This window comes from Wallemia mellicola (genome assembly GCF_000263375.1).
Source record: "Wallemia mellicola CBS 633.66 unplaced genomic scaffold WALSEscaffold_16, whole genome shotgun sequence".
In the NCBI taxonomy this organism is placed as follows: Eukaryota; Fungi; Basidiomycota; class Wallemiomycetes; order Wallemiales; family Wallemiaceae; genus Wallemia; species Wallemia mellicola.
In genome coordinates this window covers 48,262-68,153 of record NW_006531973.1, presented here as the reverse complement: position 1 = coordinate 68,153, position 19,892 = coordinate 48,262, and the positions used below count along the sequence as shown (strand labels likewise).

The 19,892-nt window shown below is 39.6% G+C and overlaps 13 protein-coding genes across 13 annotated transcripts; 8 read left to right on the top strand and 5 right to left on the bottom strand.

Moving 5' to 3' along the window:
- Window positions 1-29: 29 nt before the first annotated feature.
- On the top strand, window positions 30-1,030 carry WALSEDRAFT_69712 (hypothetical protein). Its single transcript, XM_006959292.1, has 4 exons — window positions 30-108; window positions 156-187; window positions 231-576; window positions 623-1,030. The coding sequence occupies exons 3-4, from the start codon at window positions 422-424 to the stop codon at window positions 990-992; spliced, it is 525 nt and encodes a 174-aa protein (XP_006959354.1). The 5' UTR covers window positions 30-108; window positions 156-187; window positions 231-421; the 3' UTR covers window positions 993-1,030.
- Window positions 1,031-1,074: 44 nt separating this feature from the next.
- WALSEDRAFT_60860 (mitochondrial matrix Mmp37) lies at window positions 1,075-2,567 on the top strand. The gene is made up of 6 exons (XM_006959291.1): window positions 1,075-1,387; window positions 1,430-1,618; window positions 1,664-1,756; window positions 1,804-2,115; window positions 2,171-2,342; window positions 2,392-2,567. The coding sequence occupies exons 1-6, from the start codon at window positions 1,235-1,237 to the stop codon at window positions 2,526-2,528; spliced, it is 1,056 nt and encodes a 351-aa protein (XP_006959353.1). The 5' UTR covers window positions 1,075-1,234; the 3' UTR covers window positions 2,529-2,567.
- Window positions 2,568-2,635: 68 nt separating this feature from the next.
- Window positions 2,636-4,093, top strand: WALSEDRAFT_65229 (hypothetical protein; the record flags this gene model as incomplete). Its single annotated transcript, XM_006959290.1, has 5 exons — window positions 2,636-2,722; window positions 2,766-2,774; window positions 2,824-2,982; window positions 3,031-3,201; window positions 3,248-4,093. 5 exons carry the CDS (start codon window positions 2,636-2,638, stop codon window positions 4,091-4,093), a joined length of 1,272 nt encoding a protein of 423 aa, XP_006959352.1.
- Window positions 4,094-4,233: 140 nt separating this feature from the next.
- WALSEDRAFT_60859 (ribosomal protein L2) lies at window positions 4,234-5,529 on the top strand. The gene is made up of 2 exons (XM_006959289.1): window positions 4,234-4,888; window positions 4,942-5,529. Exons 1-2 carry the CDS (start codon window positions 4,273-4,275, stop codon window positions 5,478-5,480), a joined length of 1,155 nt encoding a protein of 384 aa, XP_006959351.1. The 5' UTR covers window positions 4,234-4,272; the 3' UTR covers window positions 5,481-5,529.
- Window positions 5,530-5,532: 3 nt separating this feature from the next.
- WALSEDRAFT_58065 (hypothetical protein) lies at window positions 5,533-6,814 on the bottom strand (the record flags this gene model as incomplete). Its single annotated transcript, XM_006959288.1, has 4 exons — window positions 6,797-6,814; window positions 6,408-6,740; window positions 6,291-6,353; window positions 5,533-6,238 (listed from the first exon to the last, which is right to left on the bottom strand). Exons 1-4 carry the CDS (start codon window positions 6,808-6,810, stop codon window positions 5,533-5,535), a joined length of 1,116 nt encoding a protein of 371 aa, XP_006959350.1. The 5' UTR covers window positions 6,811-6,814.
- Window positions 6,815-6,864: 50 nt separating this feature from the next.
- WALSEDRAFT_47338 (hypothetical protein) lies at window positions 6,865-7,355 on the top strand. Its single transcript, XM_006959287.1, is given in 2 exon segments — window positions 6,865-7,292; window positions 7,312-7,355. 2 exon segments carry the CDS (start codon window positions 6,886-6,888, stop codon window positions 7,325-7,327), a joined length of 423 nt encoding a protein of 140 aa, XP_006959349.1. The 5' UTR covers window positions 6,865-6,885; the 3' UTR covers window positions 7,328-7,355.
- Window positions 7,356-7,445: 90 nt separating this feature from the next.
- Window positions 7,446-8,012, top strand: WALSEDRAFT_65226 (hypothetical protein; the record flags this gene model as incomplete). The annotated part of the gene is made up of 4 exons (XM_006959286.1): window positions 7,446-7,517; window positions 7,567-7,684; window positions 7,731-7,795; window positions 7,848-8,012. 4 exons carry the CDS (start codon window positions 7,446-7,448, stop codon window positions 8,010-8,012), a joined length of 420 nt encoding a protein of 139 aa, XP_006959348.1.
- WALSEDRAFT_69707 (hypothetical protein) lies at window positions 7,996-9,014 on the top strand. The gene has a single exon (XM_006959285.1). The coding sequence runs from the start codon at window positions 8,071-8,073 to the stop codon at window positions 8,983-8,985; it is 915 nt and encodes a 304-aa protein (XP_006959347.1). The 5' UTR covers window positions 7,996-8,070; the 3' UTR covers window positions 8,986-9,014.
- WALSEDRAFT_55002 (hypothetical protein) lies at window positions 8,985-9,935 on the bottom strand. The gene is made up of 2 exons (XM_006959284.1): window positions 9,139-9,935; window positions 8,985-9,090 (listed from the first exon to the last, which is right to left on the bottom strand). Exons 1-2 carry the CDS (start codon window positions 9,906-9,908, stop codon window positions 9,066-9,068), a joined length of 795 nt encoding a protein of 264 aa, XP_006959346.1. The 5' UTR covers window positions 9,909-9,935; the 3' UTR covers window positions 8,985-9,065.
- Window positions 9,936-10,031: 96 nt separating this feature from the next.
- Window positions 10,032-11,314, bottom strand: WALSEDRAFT_60857 (galactose metabolism-related protein). The gene is made up of 3 exons (XM_006959283.1): window positions 11,271-11,314; window positions 11,182-11,226; window positions 10,032-11,135 (listed from the first exon to the last, which is right to left on the bottom strand). Exons 2-3 carry the CDS (start codon window positions 11,219-11,221, stop codon window positions 10,078-10,080), a joined length of 1,098 nt encoding a protein of 365 aa, XP_006959345.1. The 5' UTR covers window positions 11,222-11,226; window positions 11,271-11,314; the 3' UTR covers window positions 10,032-10,077.
- Window positions 11,315-11,590: 276 nt separating this feature from the next.
- On the bottom strand, window positions 11,591-15,819 carry WALSEDRAFT_60856 (Dbl-like domain-containing protein). Its single transcript, XM_006959282.1, has 7 exons — window positions 15,194-15,819; window positions 15,086-15,146; window positions 14,974-15,039; window positions 13,544-14,923; window positions 13,365-13,491; window positions 13,254-13,321; window positions 11,591-13,203 (listed from the first exon to the last, which is right to left on the bottom strand). Exons 1-7 carry the CDS (start codon window positions 15,751-15,753, stop codon window positions 11,683-11,685), a joined length of 3,783 nt encoding a protein of 1,260 aa, XP_006959344.1. The 5' UTR covers window positions 15,754-15,819; the 3' UTR covers window positions 11,591-11,682.
- A 678-nt stretch (window positions 15,820-16,497) lies between these two features.
- Window positions 16,498-18,236, top strand: WALSEDRAFT_58060 (Mss4-like protein). The gene is made up of 3 exons (XM_006959281.1): window positions 16,498-16,657; window positions 16,701-18,145; window positions 18,192-18,236. The coding sequence occupies exons 1-2, from the start codon at window positions 16,582-16,584 to the stop codon at window positions 17,570-17,572; spliced, it is 948 nt and encodes a 315-aa protein (XP_006959343.1). The 5' UTR covers window positions 16,498-16,581; the 3' UTR covers window positions 17,573-18,145; window positions 18,192-18,236.
- On the bottom strand, window positions 16,574-19,889 carry WALSEDRAFT_33198 (acetyl-CoA synthetase-like protein; the record flags this gene model as incomplete). The annotated part of the gene is made up of 5 exons (XM_006959280.1): window positions 16,574-16,657; window positions 16,701-18,146; window positions 18,193-19,224; window positions 19,272-19,770; window positions 19,831-19,889. 4 exons carry the CDS (start codon window positions 19,887-19,889, stop codon window positions 17,688-17,690), a joined length of 2,049 nt encoding a protein of 682 aa, XP_006959342.1. The 3' UTR covers window positions 16,574-16,657; window positions 16,701-17,687.
- Window positions 19,890-19,892: the final 3 nt, after the last annotated feature.

Sequence of the window (19,892 nt, the reverse complement as noted above, 5' to 3'; positions counted from 1 at the left end):
CAACGACGAGATGTACACAGAGGATTACGACGTATGGAACAGCAAACAATCTGGAATTGATAACGATAATTTATTACAAGAAACGCTACAAAAGGAGTCCTTTATAAAGTCAGTAGCTCTCACTATTATGGGATTATATTCACGACGAGCTACAGAGAGATAACGCAGTATAAGGAGAACTTGACTGGTTAGTTGTATATATACTAACAGATTAAACTAATAACTTATAGATCTAATCGAAAAGACGAGATCCAGTCAATCTGGGATAGATAAGCTCAAAGAAGATAACATCGTTTTGCAGAATTATATAGATAATCTAACGTGGGTTTGTTTCTCTAAAATATATCTTCGATAACATTTCTAGTCGACAATCTCTCATGGTCGCGAATAACACAAAATAAATTCTTCTTCTTGTACCACGATGCTAGATCCATCAATATACCTCCAAAACCAGGGCTGGAAAGTTGGACGTGGTTTGAAAGAGAATTCTATTAGCAGACCTATTCCAGCACCTAGGAAACGCAATCTGAATGGTATAGGAAGAGATAGAGACGATGGACATCTCTTCCATTCGAGGTGAGTATCTACTATGGTATAAGACATCATATTAAATAATACGCAGTTTATTCGACGCAGCTGCAAAAGCTATTCAAATAAAAATAGACGATTCTTCAGATGAAGAAGATAGTAGCGAGGGTGATAAAGATACTAAGTCACAATCCTTGAGTATTTCTAGGACCTCTACTGGTATAATATCCACTAGGACTTCCACCCCTTCTGTTCCATCTACTGAGATAGCATTTGGACAAGCGAAGCAATCGATAGCAAAACGCAAACTTTATAGCAGATTTAGACAAGGACAAACCTACAAAGGTGGCGAACTCCAGGAGTTCTTACAGGATAACAAACAGAGAGTACCTGTACAAACAGAAGCTAAGAAGTCGAAAAAGAAGCGGAAAAGCCCAGATAATCCGTGGATGGATTTACTTTAATTTATTTTGTATTGTATTTTATATATATATTTCATCTTCTCTCTTGATTGATAGCATTCAAGATGATTATACAGCAGTTTATGCGTTATTCGCCCAGGAGGGTTGGATATCTACAGCTACGATGTTATTCTGATAAGCCAGATATTAGAGGCTCACTCCAGAATGTACAACGTAGTCAACAATACTATCTTGATGCCCCAATCAAATCGAAATCGGTGCATGATGGAAGCGAGAAGAAATATATGTCTGTCGGATTTGGCAGTAATCAGTTTGTAGAGGTATCAGATGATAAAAGGAAGATGCTTGAAGCCGTGTTCCATTCATTTCGTGCCCCAATTAGATATGGATTTGCCTATGGATCTGGTGTATTCAAGCAAACTGGCTACTCTGATAAGGTGTGTTGTTAGCGTTTATAATGTGTCACTCAATCCACTCAGGATAAGCCGCTAGTTGACTTCATCATTGCTGTGACGCATCCCCATCACTGGCATTCAATCAATATTCAGCAGAACCCATCACATTATCCTCTAGGAGCGAAGTTATTCGGTAATAAAGCTATAACATTCCTCCAACGGAAGTTTGGTGCTCAAGTGTGGTATGTGACAATGGTCGAAGTAGATGGAATCGTGGGTGGAATGGAACTTTTCTAACATTACTGACACCTATTCAAGCCTTTAAAGTATGGTGTGATTTCTGTTGACGATCTTTGTCGCGATTTGCTTGATTGGGAAACACTCTATGTTTCAGGACGGATGCACAAACCAGTAAGTGATCATTTTTACTAAAGTGACACGATTTAAATAATCAACAGGTGCGTGTTATCAAGGATGATGCTCGCGTCAAACTCGCCCAACAAGTGAACCTCACCTCTGCCTTGCGTACAGCACTGTTGCTCCTGCCCGCAGAATTCAGCCAGCAAGAACTCTATGAAAAAATAAGCTCATTGTCATACTCTGGAGACCCACGTATGACAGTTGGAGAGAATCCAGAGAAGATCTCCAACATAGTTTCTGCACAGATGGAGCAGTTCCACACCCTCTACGAACCATTAGCCATGCAACTCCGAGGTGTGCGCTTTGTACCAGGATGGAGAAGGCTGCCTCAAGGTAAGCGAACAATAAGAGTGAGTTTGACTATCTGGCTAATCCATTGAAAATTTGCTAATTCTATCATTTTAGCAACCTATGAACGGACAAGCAAGGGCAACCCTGGCAACAAAACTTCCACTGGTATTGCGTAATAAAATTAAAGCACATTTTGACAATATCTATGGAGATGTCAAGAATGATGACAGCGCTTATTGGTCTCGAGTCGTGCAAGACCCTCAATTTCACAAGACCCTGGAAAATGGTAAGTGTGATAACGAATAATATCAACAAACATAATTAATATGCTATAGCGATTGCTGAGATAGTCAGACGACCTGCGTTTAGCCAGTCACTCAAGGGAATTCTCACAGCAGGACCGACAAAGGCGATGGTATACATCTATCAGAAGCTTACAAAATGGTATAGAGGTAAATTTAAACGCGATTGAGTATATGTAACTGTAATTTTATATATTTTTGGTTCCGACACATACCTATGACGATAACGATGTCTAGGCTTCTCTTAGATGGAGCTCTTTCTTCTTAGCTGACATTCATGTCGAATTTAAACCTCAGCGTGGATACAGAGAATCTCGGGCCGGCATCCCAGAACCAGCGTAGACCGCGACATGGAAAAGTAGTTGTAAGTTCAATCTCCAGTTTGTAACGTGTATTCATGAATTTAGTATGATTTGGTAGGTTTTGTGTATTTATTTACTATAAATTTAACTAGAAGCACTCAAGCACGCTCAGTTTATCGCATTCTATGACACTTCACAACCATCTCTCAACGATATCCCAGTCTTCTGGCAAGGCTCTAGAGATCGCGGCAGTTTAAAGTTCAGATTTAGAACCCGCGATGGTGGCTCGATCTGTATCCTACTCGATGACGGCAATTATGAAGTACATACTTCCTTGTTTTCTGCTACGCCATATTGACATGATGCGTAGCTTTGCATGCCATTAGAATGCATCACTTACCTAGGCATGCTCCCTATCAATGACAAAGACGCCCAGGATCCAGAAAGTTTGGACCCACGCGGTGCAAATTATGCTTTATATCTCGAGCAATGCCTCTCAGCTGGCAAGATTACTTTCGAGTTGGGATTAGATAATAATGTAGTGTGTATCTTTTTCTAAGAAAGACATTCTAACAAATTAGTTACAGTCTCGCTTCGACTTCCGTAGAAGAGAACCAAATCGTTATGTACGCGATCACGTTAACAACAGCACCCGTATTTCAGCTTATAAAGCTAAGCATGTTAAGGTCACAATCCATTATTCAGTAACCAACGAACTGGCAACCGCTATGATAGCCTTGGTAGTTAGATCGCTCAAAGCAAAATTTTATTCACACCACTTAACATCATCTCAAATGGATTTTAATAAAGATACCTTCCAAAATTGTGATGATTTATGGTATATACGTCCAAATTATGATATTTTAACATGTCAAAATGAACAAAGAATCAAGCAGTGGGATACGAAAATTTTAAACCAAGTTCCATTAGAAGATGTATTAGGTATATACAAGGCAAACAAATCGCCATCATTATCTCCTTCATCATCTATACCAACATTATCACCAAATTCGCCTGAGAATTACTTATCAAAGGGTGGATTACCAGTTGGAATATCATCTGGAATACCAACTGGATTATCAAACATGATACCAAATGGAATGGGATACTCCAATTGGGGCGTACTTGGGCCACAATCAAAGACACCTATTAAGTCACAATTAAAGAGCAACCTTCTCTCGCTCGATGATCTCACAATATCTGACAATCCAGATGGTCAATCGAGCTACACATCTAGAATGTATTCATCAGCACCAATTATTGCAGCAAATAAGACCCCAAATATTATAGTTGGCGGTACTTCAGATCGTCCACCTGGCGTAAGCTCCAGAAGAAGCAGCTCACCACCTCTCATATCATCAAAATTAGGATGGACGAGATCGTCAAGAGCCCAATCATTTGGCACAATAGGTGACCGCAGGAAGATAATATAAATTTGACGAATCTGTCGACCCGAAATGTGATCTGGTAATTGCATTTATTAGCATAGCTTTATTCTAAGGAGACAATTTTAAACGATTCATATATTTATTTGAATAACAGCTGTACGAAATTATTTTTTATTTATTTCATTGTCTTCTCTCAACTCTCACGACTTTGGACTGACGACGAAATGTTGTCGAGGGTAAAACTAAGTAAAAATGTACCAAAAGTAACAGTAAGAGGTGTATCTACATCACATTTCAAACCTGCACCACCGGTACAACCTGGAAAACCATCGAGGAAGACATCACCTTTGGTTAGAATAGACGGTCAATTTAAAACGTTTAAACCTATCACACCTAGTATTAGACACGTCAGATTCCCATTAACAGAGGGTATATCCAACAATGGACCGTTTAAACCTTTAACCTTGACCAAAAGAAAGAAAGGTGGACGTAACAGCACAGGTAGAGTCGTATCCCGTCACATTGGTGGTGGTCATAAGCGTAGAATTAGAACTTTAGATTTTATGAGAGATCAAGGTGGATTATACAAAGTTGTACGTTTGGAATATGATCCTAACAGATCTGCACACATCGCTCTCCTTCGTTCTGTTCAAGAGAGCAACCAAAGTTGGAGTTATATTGTCGCACCTAAGGGACTTAAAGAGGGTGATACCGTACAATCATTTAGGAACCTCTCAGATAAGGGTATTTCTCAACTCACTGCTGCTGCATCCCTCGGTGATTTCTCAGGTGATGCTTTAACACACTCAGAAGGTCAAGAGAATGATTCAAATGTACAAAGTGAGTCTAATAGTTTTTATTTATTGTGTATTATGTCTAATTTCACTCTCTAGAACCACGTCAAGTTTCAAGTTTAGACCTTGGTTTACTCAGAATGATCACTGTACGACCAGGCAATGTTCTACCATTACGTTTGATACCAGTTGGTACACTCATTCATGCTATCAGTCTTAAACCACGTGGAAGAGGTCTTCTCTGTAGATCAGCAGGTAGTTACGGTCAAGTTATAGCACTCAACTCTGGTCCTGGTGAACGTTACGCTCAAATTAGATTACAATCAGGTGAAGTTAGATTAATTTTACTTGATTGTTGCGCAACAATTGGTGTCGTTAGCAACGAATCTCATCATCTTCGTATGCTTGGTAAAGCAGGTAGATCTAGATGGTTAGGTAGAAGACCATCAGTTAGAGGTGTTGCAATGAACACTGTTGATCACCCAATGGGTGGTGGTAGAGGTAAATCCAAAGGTGACAAAGATCCACGTTCACCATGGGGTCTACTCTCTAAAGGTAAAAGAACGAGAAGACCAAAAGATAAGCATGGTAACAAGTTTGTTATCAGACAACGCGTTAGAGTTAGAGGAAGAAAGTAGACTGTTTTTCTAGTTTTACATTAAAAATTTCTTATGCATTCTTTTAAACAAATTACCTTTGATTAGGTGGCTTAAAATTAGAAGGATTGAATGTACTAGGTGGCTGAATTAAATCGCGTATTGGAGGGAGTTGTATACGTGGAGCTGAATCTTGTGGTGATGGTGGTGATATGCTCATAGTGGCAGCGACAGAAGTTGGCTGTGTGAATGATTGCCTACTAGGAAGTGTGGGTCGAGCTGGCGGAACTTCACGGTCATTAGCACTTGTGTCTGATCTAGTGTATATGACTGGGCTTGAATGTATCCGTTGACTCTGGTAAGGTGGTATAACGATCGATGGTGTTTGTAAATTTCTAAAAGATGATGATTCGAATGGAAAACTCTGTAAAGGTCGAGTAAGAGTTGATTGACTGAATTCATGCGGTTGGTCAGGTATATTCGTGATCCTACTTGGAAGCGGCGCTAAAGGACGTTTAAAGTTTGATGCCGGTTGGGTGTGATTATGTAACTGTTGAGCTTGTTGAGGTATGATTGAAGGTACATTGAGATTAGTAGAAGTACCTGCTTCTTCTTCATCGTCGAAATACCTTTTTGATGACTTTCTTCTGTCTCTTCTATTATCTCTCCTTATACGTATTTTAAGACCCTGATTGGCGAGGCATTGTGAGAGCTCAGTAGATTGATCCATACCAGGGAATCTTTTAGCTGAGAATACAGTGAATGGGTCACTAAATAAGCTTTTTCTGTGATAGGTTTTGCTACTAAGTTAGGTATGTGAGATAAAGTTCTAATAGCAAGGTAATAACCCACTTTTGAATTTCGAACAAGCTAAACTTCAGTCTAAATCTACCTTCAACTCTAACGCTAACGTCACTATATCGGCAGTAATCAGTAAATTGATGAGGTCGTGCGAGTGTAGATACTCACGGGAAGACAGCGACCAAAACTTCGGTTAAATCCAAATCTCTCAAACAATAAATGGAAGATGTTACGTTGCCAGTTGTATATCTAGTTTTAGTTTCTGACAAAATGTGCAGCTCTTCATCAGAATCTTCTCCAGCTAATGAACAATAAACGAAAAAGTAAGGGGATTGAAAGTGATTAAAAGATAAATCCTGTCTAGATTTAAAATTTTGGTGATTAGAATAAACTTTAAGCTGGACTATCGGTGGGGGATCTATCGGTCTTCTATCTGCTTTTGAACCAACACCACACATCCTGGAATGTTTGGGTTGCTGACGCATAGATAAATCATAGTCGCTGTTATAAAATACATTAGAATATTTAAATTCAGATTTTTATTATTATTCACTAACAAATATTGTGACATTGATAGATCCAGCCGTCGAGAATTAAGTTAATGGAGGCAGGCAGCTTGATAGGTACGAATAATAAAAAATAAAAAATGAACAATTTAGTTGAATATTATAAGAATGATTGTTATAAATTACCTTTTAATAGTTTATATTGTAATGATATTTACAATAACCAAGAAAACAGAATTTCAGTAGCTATCGAACTCACGATTTGTGATATAAAGACGACGAAATCTTTAACTATACCGCTAGAATGTATTGGTGAATACGATAAATCTTACTGTCTAGACGCAATATCAAGATCTTCCCAGCTGTGGTCATCCTATAGCGGTTATTTCAGAGATAGCCTGACTATTTGTCAATCATTTAAACCAGAGATTATACAAACTGAATTCTTGAACAATCAGTTAACAATTTTAGACTATTTAACGAGGTTACAGCAGCAATTGAACACTCAGATCGATTATCATGAACATCTAGATAAGAAGTTACTTATAAAGATGGATTATTTGTTAGATAATCTACTCGTAATCTATAATAATTCTATCTTTCATCTGACAAATCAAATGTTCGACTCTCATCACTCGGTGGTTGTAAGCATATGTCTTGTCTTTACACCCTAACTTATAAGGGTTAGAAATCGACTGACATGTTATTTAACAATCTAGCAAAGATTTACTTCGACCATTTCAACTTGATAGATTCTAATCTCAACAGAACTGTATGTTTTGGTCTGTCTTCTAGATATATCAATTGACAATACCTTGCAGTCAAGTTCAATAAGCAATATATCCGCAACGCTTGCTGACATCTCTCAATACCAATATAACACTCTCGAGAAATCACTCTTTGATTACCTTACAAGCTTCAATTACGTCACCAACTATGGTTTGTCTCGGTGTCTTTAACGGACTATCAACTGAACTTTAAACAGACTATTTGAACATATCAATAAAGGCTATATTTGAACTATTGAGAGCTATCCTCGCTGGTTTCACTGTGAGTTTAATGGTCGCATTCTCTTTGAGCAGCTCTAAGAGGAAAAAAACAGACAATCTTCGTAATAGTAGCAGCAGGTTCTTTAACATGTATCAAGGGGTTTATGCGCAGTTTATTTAGATACTCTCCCAAATCACGCAAATTAAGAGCTAGAAGGTTAGAACAACGTTCATCAAAGGTAAAGGAGGGGTTAAGATACAATAGTGCACCAATCTAAACAATTTTTTCATAATTCATATTATCTCTTATCTTTATTCATTCATCTACATTTTATTATGCCATCGCCAAAAGAAGACAGCTTGGATATTAAAAAAATACTAAAAAATGACGAATCTAATACTTCACTTATTATAATTCAACATCAATCAACTCAATCTGGATACTCTCTTTTACGATATATAGCACGATCTGCTAGAAATCCTATTATAATATGCTTTGAACAGAGTCCAGAGTTTTACAAGAAGGCTATACCTTCTGCTGAAATAATAGATTGTCGCTTTTCTAATGAAATTCCATCTTTAGAGAGAGACCTTGAGCATAGTTTTTTCATTGATTCTTTAGAGAGATACAACAATAATAGAGCTATATTAAGTGCATCAAAACGTTATAATATAATATCATTAGTTAAGCTTTCATCTAAGGGTCTGGTTCAACAATTGTCTTCTGTTCAGAATACACCACGGGTGACGACGATAAACCTTCATTCAGTGTATAATTACGAGAAAGTGATAAATGAATACGGTTTGAAACCAAATGCACCACAATTTTTAGGTGTTTTGCATGAACTCCAACAATATCAAACCATACCGGCGCATCTAACCAATAATGATAAATTTGTCATAGAAACTCTCGTCAGATCAGCGCAAAAGGGTACAAAATTGGTTAGACGATCATTGGATCTTATCACTGTTGGTATAAATGATGTAGAAATCACAAACCTTGAAGGTGTCACACAGAGTCTTAACATACAAGCAAAAGCAGACGAGAAAGAGGAGGAAACTAAACCACAACCAACAAACCTTGGATTATCATTCAATTTGGGCCTTACAAGTGACCAAAAGGCGGCAAGAGAGGCTGTTCCATTACCATATCTCCAAGCACAACAGGAGCAAGCACCAATTATCAGCTATGATCCAGATAGCGCTGATGACTGGGATGATGAGGATCCAGACGATGATCTCGATTTGTAATCATTTCTAATTAAGGGGTATACATTCTTCTAAAATATATTATACGCATTGGATGGAGACTTGAGAGAGAAAGAAAAAAATTAAGACTTGCCAATTCCCCTGACACTAGAGAGTTATTAGAAAGTGTAAAACTACGCAATAACATAAACTAACAGCATATCTAAAGGAGACCCAAACGAGTTACGTCCTTTTTTATACCTCGATCGATCAGAATCTGATCTAGACATTCCCAATAAAACATCACTATGGCTTTCTTCAGTTGTAGCTCCTGAACTTCTAAACCATGGTGCAGCAGCTAGACTGTTGACATCTGAAGGCACGAGGGAGGAAGCTGTAGAACCTTTTCTGAATAAATTTGTGGTATCTGAGCCAGATTTTGAATGCTGAGATTTTACAGTCATAGCACCGTTTGTATTCTTCATTTGGAATGTTGTCGGTCTGAATGATCCATCATCTATAGGCGCACCTGGAGCGTAATGAGGCTGTGACCGTGCCATTCCTTGTGCTTTAGCGAATGACATTGTTTTCTGTCTGTTCATTCTCCGCCTGTATTTACCAAAACAGAGGAAAAGGAAGACGAAGAAAGCTATAACACCAACGACTATACCGACTATAGGACCAGCTGAGAGGTTAGACGAATCAGAAGATGATGCTTTATGTGGTCCTAAACTACTACTAGGAGTGCTTTTTCCAGAACTTGAGCTACTGTCGCTAGGTGTCGAGCCAGTTCCATTAGCTTGAATATTATAATCCTCTGAAGTGTCAACAGAATTTATAACTGTACGTGAACCTGTTGGGGTTGGCGACTCGCTCTGTTCTGTGTAGTCGACAGTTGGTCCACCGGGTGAAACGACAACCTTACTACCATTCCCATCACCATACCAAATATCTCTCTTATAATGTACACTCCTAGATCCTCTCATTCATGTATTTTTGAGGTTCCGTTTTTCTGATCGTCGTAAATTAAAGACAGTCAACGCGAATTGTTTATATCACGCACGGACACATCGATTTCTATATCATCAATATGTCAAAGAAAAAAAATTAAAGCAGGAAGATAATTAGTTTTGTATTAAATTAAATATTACAGTTTTAGTTTCTATAACCATTTGGATTGCCTTTTTGCCATCTAACGGTGTCTTGGCACATTTGCTTCAAATCTCTGACAGTCTTGAAACCTAACTCCTTTTGTGCGAGTGCAGGATCAGCAGTGAGGTTTGGTACATCACCTGCTCTTCTCTCAACGATTTGGTATTGATAATCGAATCCAGAAGCTTCACGCATTGATTCAATCATTGTCAAGACAGATTGACCTTGACCAGTACCGAGGTTGTAAGCCTTAGCCTTACCTGGACCAACATCATGGAAAATTTCATCTCTGTCGAGAGCGTCAAGAGCGTTCATGTGTCCGGCGGCCAAATCCATGACGTGGATGTAATCACGAACACAGGTACCATCGTAGGTTGGGTAGTCGTTACCGAAAACCTTCAATTGACCGTATGATCTACCAACGGAGATTTGTGCCAACAATGGCAACAAGTTGTTTGGCTTTCCGAGTGGGTCTTCACCAATTTTACCTGATGGGTGAGCACCAGCTGGGTTGAAGTATCTCAATGAGATGATACGCCACTTGTCTGGTTGTGAGTTGGCGATATCCTTCAACATTTGCTCGAAGAAGACCTTTGTACGTGAGTATGGTGACTCAGATTGCAATGGTGACGTTTCTGGGATTGGAACCTTTGGTGGTTCACCGTAGACGGTAGCTGATGAAGAGTAAACGAAGTTGTAGCAGTTGTGTTCTCTCATAACTTCCAAAAGTTGGATGGATGCAGCGATGTTGTTCAAGTAGTAGTCTAATGGCTTCTCAGCTGATTCACCAACAGCCTTCAATGCAGCAATGTGGATAACACCGGTGATACCCTTCTTATCCTCGTTTTGTTCGAAGTAGCTGAAGATGTTCTCAACGTCTGCCTTCTTCTTCAAGTCACCTTGGAACAATCTAACCTTTTGGTCTTCACCTGTTTCCTCCGCAGCGATGGATTCAACACGCTTGATGGATTCTGGGTGAGAGTTGGCGGAGTTGTCGATAACGGCGACATTGTAACGTTTGGATAAGAGTAATTGAAGTACAACGTGTGAACCGATGTATCCTGGTCTTTGTTTAGTATATCCCACAGTAGCAATAAGAGGACGCACCACTACCACCAGTGACGAGAACGTTTGAGCGAGTTGACATTATTTCTGTACTTTATTAGCAATTGAACTGCTAACTTCTTTTTACTTACTTTCAATTATGACCGTAGAGGTTTAAGGAATATCGCCGATCGAGCGATGGCTTTATATCAATGCGCAGCAGAGTTTTAGATTTACTGCGTCTATTATGATACAATAATGTGTTATCCGCATTTAAACTTATATTTCTTTCTTTTTGCTTTTTTATTCCGTCCTCCTATTTATCGTGGCTTGAACTCTGTACCTTGAATTAGACGTTTTACTTTTTTGCATCATCGCTGGTGACGACAGTTGTCTACATAAAATACAGAAGCGATAAGCATACCAGTTGTTGTCACATTCCAATCAACGCGTAAGTCTAAGTATATCATATAAAAATACATTACGTTCATTAATCAGTAGTATTTTAAAAGAAAAGTATAGTAAACGTAAATTCTAAAAATTCTCCAATTTTGAAACTGCCTTCTATGCTCTTGAAACATAGTTTCTATAAGGGGCAGTCGACTGATATAACTGCGAAGAATCAGCTTGATTGTAGTGCCAAATTGGCTGTAATTCAAATACCCTTTGAGAGGAATTACCTCTCTGCCCTTGTGATAGTCTTTGCTCGCTATCTACGCGCATAACGAAATGACATCTCGATTCTCCGAGTGCCTCAGGTGAATGTACCCAACCATTAGGTGAGATTGCGTGAGGTGAGAGTCCAATTCCACCCCAAGTTCTATGTATTTCATTGCCCTTGACAACTTGTACCAAGTTTAGTGTTTCCATTTCACGTACTTCGATGAATTCAGAGTCGAAGAGCAATATATACGGTGGATGACATGATACTGATTCTGGTTTACCCTCCCATTCAGTGAAACATTCCAATCTATGAGGGTCACCATGTCTGTCTACGAAGAATCCAAATTGTTGGTAAATCAGTAAGAACTCCTGATCACCTGATTTGAATATAGCAAGAGCAGTAGCGTCATCACATTTCTTTCCAAGCGCTGATATTTGTGGATCTCTTTGATTTTTAGCATTAGTGAAGTCGGGTATAGATCCTCCTTTAAGAGTTTCTAAATCCATTATTTCAAATCCTCTTTTGCATATAATCGCTAATTTTGCTCTCAAGAAAAGCAAATCTGTTGCTTCAGATGGTATGAAGAACACCTGATAGTTTTCAAACCAGCCAGATTTACCACCGGTCAGCAATCTATTGAAAGCATTGACTGGTGCTCTCTCAGCTAACATCCTCTCAGATACTGGTTCCAAAGCTCTAAACACGGAATCTATTCCTTTGCGTTTCATGAATATAACCAATGTCCTATCATGTAACTTTCCAACAGTGAAGAAAGCAACATCCTTTGTACCAGACAATTTCTGAGGTGTACGTGATAAGTTTGATCCACCGTTCTGAATTGTAGATGCAGAAGGTACTAAAGCTTCGACAGAGTATGCGACTAATATTTTATCAGCCAGAACGATAAACATTCCGAATTCCTCTAAGACAGCACATTGTGTCACGTTTTTCAGATGTAATACTCTTCTTAGAGACGTTGGTTCTCCACGTAATCCAATCCAAAGACCTTCTGCACATCCAATAGCTACTAGTCTTCTACCGTCATTGGTTTTAAATGGTACAGAGCAGGTAACTTTTCCAGTCAATGGGTTATCCTCGAATGCACCGGCCGATCTCGTTGCTGGGAACGTGTCAATGCTGAGTGGAACAGCTTCAAATACTTTGTTAGTCTCTTCTTGTACTTGTGAATGTAAGAATAATGCTTCCTCAAGTTTTTCTTGCCATCTCTGACGTTTTTGAGGGTCATCTGTGAACAAAGTGTACTCTAGACGTGGTCTACAAAGCGCAATGAAGGAGAAAGGATATATCAATCCACTCTCTTCATCATTTGCTCCTCTTCCTAGTGCACCACGTATACGGCTGGTTTGCTTGAGTGGCGATCCATTGAAGTCATTAAGAGTGAGCAAGTCAAGTGGGATAGGCTATGTATTTAGTAAGCTTCGAAACTAGACTGCAAACTTATTAATCTCACCCGCTTCCAAATGTAAAAGACTCGTCGACCAGCTACCTTGTCAACCCGTTTTTCCTTACAGAGAACAACTATTTACTGTGAGTTTGGTTGATAGAAAAAATGGACACTTACGATAGTGATCGAATAACATCATCTTGATATCAGAGTTACTCGTAGTCATTGAAGTTGTGCCTTCAGAATGTCTAATAACAGTATCTTCATGAACAAGCGTGCGTGCATCATTCGCAAGATCAAGTCCCTTTAGAGTTGTAAGCTAAATGGGAAGGTAAATTTGAAGTAATTTCACTCACATTTTGAGAACCGTCACGATGTATAATGATCTTTGAATAATTCCTCAATTTGACTTTCTCCGTAGCGACACCAACATTGACGTTGATTTCTTTGATTTTCGACTTAATCAAATCAATAACTTCATCAATGTTGATCTTATCAGGATGATCATCCTTAGTGTGTTTTAATATATCACCTAGAAGCAAGGGATATCTAGGTAAACGCTGCGGAGGTAAGAACAAGAATGCAGATAAGTCTTGCCTTCTACATTCAGGTAATCTTCTGCATGCCGCAACGAATTCAACGAATCTTTCATTTAGCATTATTTCCTCATCGTACGCATTTTTTGCATATGGATAATGTGGCATGTAGGTCTCATAAGCTTCATCCCAATTTAAGGCAACTTTAAGAACACAATCTGTTATAGAGTCAATTATTGGATGTTGTTCCCTTTGTCTCTTATGTAATTCTTTCACTAGAGTATTATGTAATTCAAATAAATCAACGTGATTACCGAATACTTCATAAATGAAATGATCTATTCTATGATTTGGTATAATTGAATCCTTAGCATCTCTCAATGGACGTATGAAGACCGTTGTGAATCTCTCTAAATCTTTAACATAACCCATTTCAGTCCGTATTAATTCAAAAATGTTATTCTGTCTTTCAATTTCCTTCTTATCAAGATTCATTATTACTTCAGGCTCAACTAAGTCTGTCCATCCTTGTATATGCGAATGATTTGGATCAGATAACTGCCAAGATACCAATGTACCCAAATCTGTTAACCTCTTGACTGCTTTCATACCTTCAACAAGATATCCACAATCTGGATGACCCTCTGGTGTCTCTTTAAGGATTGCATTCAAGTATACTGCATATCTACCCAATCTATGAGCAGGTCTTTGCAGATGAGTGATCAAATCCATCCCTTGAGCTTCTGGTTTGCGTTCACACTCGAGTAAGAATTCGCTAAATTGATCATTCAATCCTTGCTCTTCCCTAATCATAGATTCAATAGTAGGTAAACTACCAATGTAATCTGGATAACAATCTTCCCATTCTATAAATGAACTAAGGAAAATATCACCCGCAGCTTCCAACAATCCTGATTGTTCCCTCTGCCTTACTTTAAATTGCTCGACGAGACGTCGATTACGCTCTCGAAGACTTAGAAGACCATCAAATGTTGCTTCAATGAATGACTCCAACCTTTCCACTGGTATGATATTTGGCTTGACCATCCGCAAAGGCTCGATATATAACGACTCTACAACGTCCAAAGCTTCAACATATTGGATCTCTGATTCGAGTGCTTGTTGAATGACCGATTGGCGTTCACGTTCTTGATCATCGAGGGTGACAAGTAATTCTGGTTCAACTTGCTCAGTCCAATCCTAAAGAGTATTTTAGATAAGTTCCTAATAAATATGTCAATGATACTCACCTTGAATTCTTCATCTATTATGTCTTCTGAATGTGGTATTTCAGTTGCTGAAACAAGATGAAGAGCCTTGAATAATGTTAGAAAAAATAATCGTCAGTCTATCATACCTCACCTTCTTTGCTCTATAAGGGCAAGTGTACGAATAACATGTTTCATCACCTGGACACATTAAACTAGCCCGAATGTCAAATAGGTATAAGCGGTGAATGTTCTCACTCACCTATAACAAGGAGTCAAAGCCGTAAAGACACCAGTCGGTATCTCATCACTTCCAGCGCCTTGCAAGCCAACTTCGTCAGGAAAAACGAAAATCTCTTGAACATCATCCGTGACTAAGGTCATGTTAAACTCCACTTCGAAGAAATACAACTGAGATTGTAATGTACGAGCGACCTGAACAGCCAAGGACCTCGATGCTGATGAATTCCTAACCACCGTAGGAAATAATTCCCTGATCGTCGAGACAATATCTTTACCAGTAAAGGATGTCTCAAAAGGAACTGAACCCTTAACATGTGTGCCTCTAGGAACGTTATCTTTGAATTGCACAGCCAGATCTTTTATGAGTTGAGGCTTAACAATTGAAAATGGATCGAAACCTTTCAAACCAGATTGAATCTCGTTGTATTGTAATTCATCATAATAAGCTTCAGTGTATTCATCACCAGGGAAAGAAGTATCCATCGTTCGTCTTCTTAATTTGTTGTTGTTGATGATATTGTTATTAGGTACGTTTGAGGCCCTAGATTGAACGTAAGATTGCAACTGAGCATTATGCATTGAAGATTGTGCCTGTAAAGAAGGGTACTCATATAGGTGTGACTTCTGCTGGGTTGGAGGTGTCGGCGGCACAGTACCAGGAGGAGGATACAAACTCGATGGCGGTTGCTGTACAGATGTTGCGGGTGAACTAAATGAGTCTGATGACATTTGAGCCAATGGGCTATTGTAGGATTGTTGAAGGTGAGCGTAAGGATCCTCCCTCGCTAGAACCTCATGTGGGAGAGGTGTTTGACTTGATCTTGATCTTGCATTATTTTGTACCAACTTTGGACTGTTGTGAGAAGAATAGGTAGAGGTGGAATCATGAACGGAAGGTCCTGTGAGCGGTGACGGGATACTACCATAAGGATAAGGTTGCTCTGATGTAAGAAAAGACTTTGGTGAATGTAGCGTCGATTGCGATTGCTCTGTGGTAGCTATATCTGCGAATTGAAAATTCGAGCCAAAAGAAGAGGTTGGTGTCTGCCTTGATGGTACAGCCTTATAGGCAGACTCGGGTGATGAGAAATGCTGCTGCTGGCCCTCCTTCGGTGGTGGTAGTACAGCGGCTCTTCTGTTGTTTGGAGTTGGACCAACTACTAGATGTCTCTCATGCATGGAAGAGAGATTAGGATTGACTGGGCTATTCTCTGTATCTGAGTAGGCATCCCCATATAGATTGTATATGCTATCTTGAGCGGTTGAGGAGAAGGACTGGTTATTCGTGAGTTTATTGAGAGAGTTGTATACGTCAGCGAATTTATCGTCAATGCTATCTGTGTACTGTCTGGGTTTTGGTGGCAGTGGTGGACCAGCCATTTCTGCTGTTGATGGTCAACTTCTAAGATGTTTGATGAGAGTTACATTATAGATAAATTAGAGCATCAAGAGCTTAGTTCTGCTGCCTCTATAGATAATTCTAGTATGTCCTGTTCTTAATTTATTGCTTTTCTGACAACGCACAGGCTACACAGCAACTGATATCGACAAACTTGAGTACAGGTACAAGTACGCGGGCGATTTATTTTTAGGTATATTCCACCAGCCACGCACCCAGGGTTTGATTGGCTTCGTTACTAGCACACTCACAAACGAAGACACGTTCAGCGAGCAATCAGCCAAAGAGCACGATCCCTCTGGCCATACAGTCCTGATACATTCTCTGACTGTACATAATGAAGATGCCCACCGTGAGACCGCAACTACAAAACTATTCACTGAGTACATGCGAAGACTAGACGAGTCGAGCTACAACAGGGTATTAATCATATCATCTAAAGAACAAGTACCCTTCTTTGAAAAGTATCAGTTTGAAATTACCAAGGAGATAGACAACGATCAGGTGGAAATGTCTCACGATATCACTCCCCAGAAGAAACCAAGTATTACCCAAGCAGATATCCTTGCAGCACTCAGTAAACCTTCCACTAAGCCTAATCTCAACTTGTTAACCTTCACCGATCAGAGCAAATACGAGGACTTCCTTAAAGACTCGAAAAACTCGCGGAATGCACGTTGCCCTAGGGTTGAATGTAAATCACTCGTCTTCTTATCAGGTGCAGCGGACCTTAAAAGCTTAGAAACAATCCATCCACTCAGTATTTTACCCCCAGACAACCAATTTTCACACCCATCATTACCAGAACCGCATCTCGACAAAGCCTGGAGACTCGCAGGTCCAATGTCATTTGAGAACATAACATTCTCGAAGACTGCTCCTCAAACAGCTGCAAATATCTCTAAATTCCTCGCATGCGGTGAATGTGAGATTGGCAGTCTAGGCTGGGTAGACAATGCAGGTTGTTGGATTGATGTTAAGAGAGTATTATACGAATAAACATATATTTTGAGAAACGTTATACTTATAATGAATGATTATGAAAGAATAAACTTTATTTATTAGCTTTATTGATAGCTTTGGTTGATTGTTCCGTTGGATATTTATAACATTTTTAGTGGTTATAGAACTTCTTGATTTGTTCCGCGTATTGCTTCTCAATGGCTTTACGTTGAATCTTCTGTGCTGCTGTGACTAAACCAGATTGTGGTGTCCATTCATCGAGTGTGAGAATAACAGTTTCAAGTAACTCTAATGACTTGAAACCCGCCTTCTTACCACCTTGGTTAACCTCCGCAGTGAATGCCTTCACGACATTCTTGTCTTCTAGTGTTGAGCTAATATCATTAGCGTTACCAATACCCTTGTCTTTCAAGAATGCCTTGAAGTGAGATTCGTTAGGAACGACAACAGCGGCTGGTTGCTTAGCGTTGTTGTTAGCTATGACACAAATATTTCCGACTAATGGACAAGATTTATATTGAGATTCAAGTCTCTCGAGCGCAATGTACTCTCCACCTTGCAACTTGACGAGGTTCTTGATTCTGTCTATGATAGACAATGTACCATCAGCCTGTTAAATTAAATGAGAATGTTATCTCAAGACTAGTTTCACCTACGTTCCATTGTCCAACGTCACCAGTTCTGAACCATCCATCGCCAACAAAGACTTCTTCATCAACATCAGGTCTCTTGAAGTAACCCTTGGTAACGGCAGGTCCTCTGATAAAGACTTCACCCTGTGGTGGGTTGTTGGTTGATCTGTAGTTTGCTTCTGGACAGTCAACCAACTTGATTTCGACAGCTGGTACAGGAATACCAACAACATTGTATTGCATAAACTCTGGCGGAAGAATTGCACACATACCACAACTTTCAGTCATACCGTATCCTTGTAAAACAGTAACTAAAGCAGTTGTAAGGAATTCTTGAGTGTCTTTACTGAGTGCAGCACCACCGGAGAGTGTCAAACGTAATCTACCACCTGTTTGTTGTTTAATAGTCTTGAAAACAACCGCATCAGTGATTGTGTTTACAAATGGTACTTTTGTACCAAAGGTCTTCTTGAGCGTCATAGCACCACCGAAGATAGACTTCTTGAGTGCGCCTTGTTGGCCAACCTTGCTCAAAATACCCTTACGAATTGTTTCCCAAACTGCTGGAACACCAATCATAATTGATGGTCTAAATGCTTGGATATCACCCTTTGAATTGCGAGTTGATTGGTCTGTAAGGGTCTTTACTCTACCATAACCCATTGGCATACCAATAAACATAACTAAGAGCTCGACAATGAATTCCAAAATGTGAGCAAGTGGCAAATAAGCCAAAAAGGTATCTTGCGCTGATAAGTGGTGGCCTAACATCTTGACGACAGCAGCTACGGCGGAAACGAGGTTCTCATGGGTGAGAACAACACCTTTTGGTGGTCCTGTCGATCCAGATGTGTACATAATAGTGACTGTATCATCCTTATTTGGTGGTGTAGGCTCAACCAAGTTCTCAGCGCCGAGTTTTTCAAGCTCGTCAATGTGGATGACTTTAAGCTTTTCTCCACCCTCACGCTCTACAGACTTGAGTTTATCCAATTGTTCTTTGTCTGCTTGGCCGTCATAGATTACTACCTTAACGGTTGGGGTATCCCCAATGACCTACGGCAAGTTAAAAGATGCGCGCTTTGATGAATAAAATGACTTACACTTAAAACGGTTGGGAGAAGATCAGCGTTGGTGAACATACCAACGACATCTGGCTCAGCAAGCGAGTGCTGGAGACCGGATGGTCCAAGTGAATCGTATGCGGTACAGAATGGGATATTTTGTCTAACGCAACTGTGAGCTATAATTTGCCAGTTAACAGCTGTTTGTCCATAGATGTTGAAAATCGTCTCCTTCTTTAATCCTAAATTGGCAAGTCCAGAACCGATGGACTCTACCTTTTTAAGAATCTGTGGCCAAGTGAGCCATTTGTAGTCACTTAACTCATAGTAAGTCCATTTCTTAGGGTGTGTTTTACCATCTGGGCCTTGTACTTGCTTCTCCTCAACGTGCTCCTTGATGAGGTCACGGTAGGCAATAGCATTCTTCTCGCCATGTACGCGTCCACAGTATTGGAGGATATCATATAGTGTAAATACACCCTCAGCTGGGCTGGTAGGCAGTGGTTCGTCTGATTTATTGCCGAAATATCTTCTTGGTCTGTCAAGGCGTGTTTGGTAAGTTTTATGAACTAACAATGTACATATTATTTATACCTACCTTCCTTCGCCTTCTAGTTTAGTATCTGGTCCTACGGGGTAACTACCTTGCTGTGGCATTAT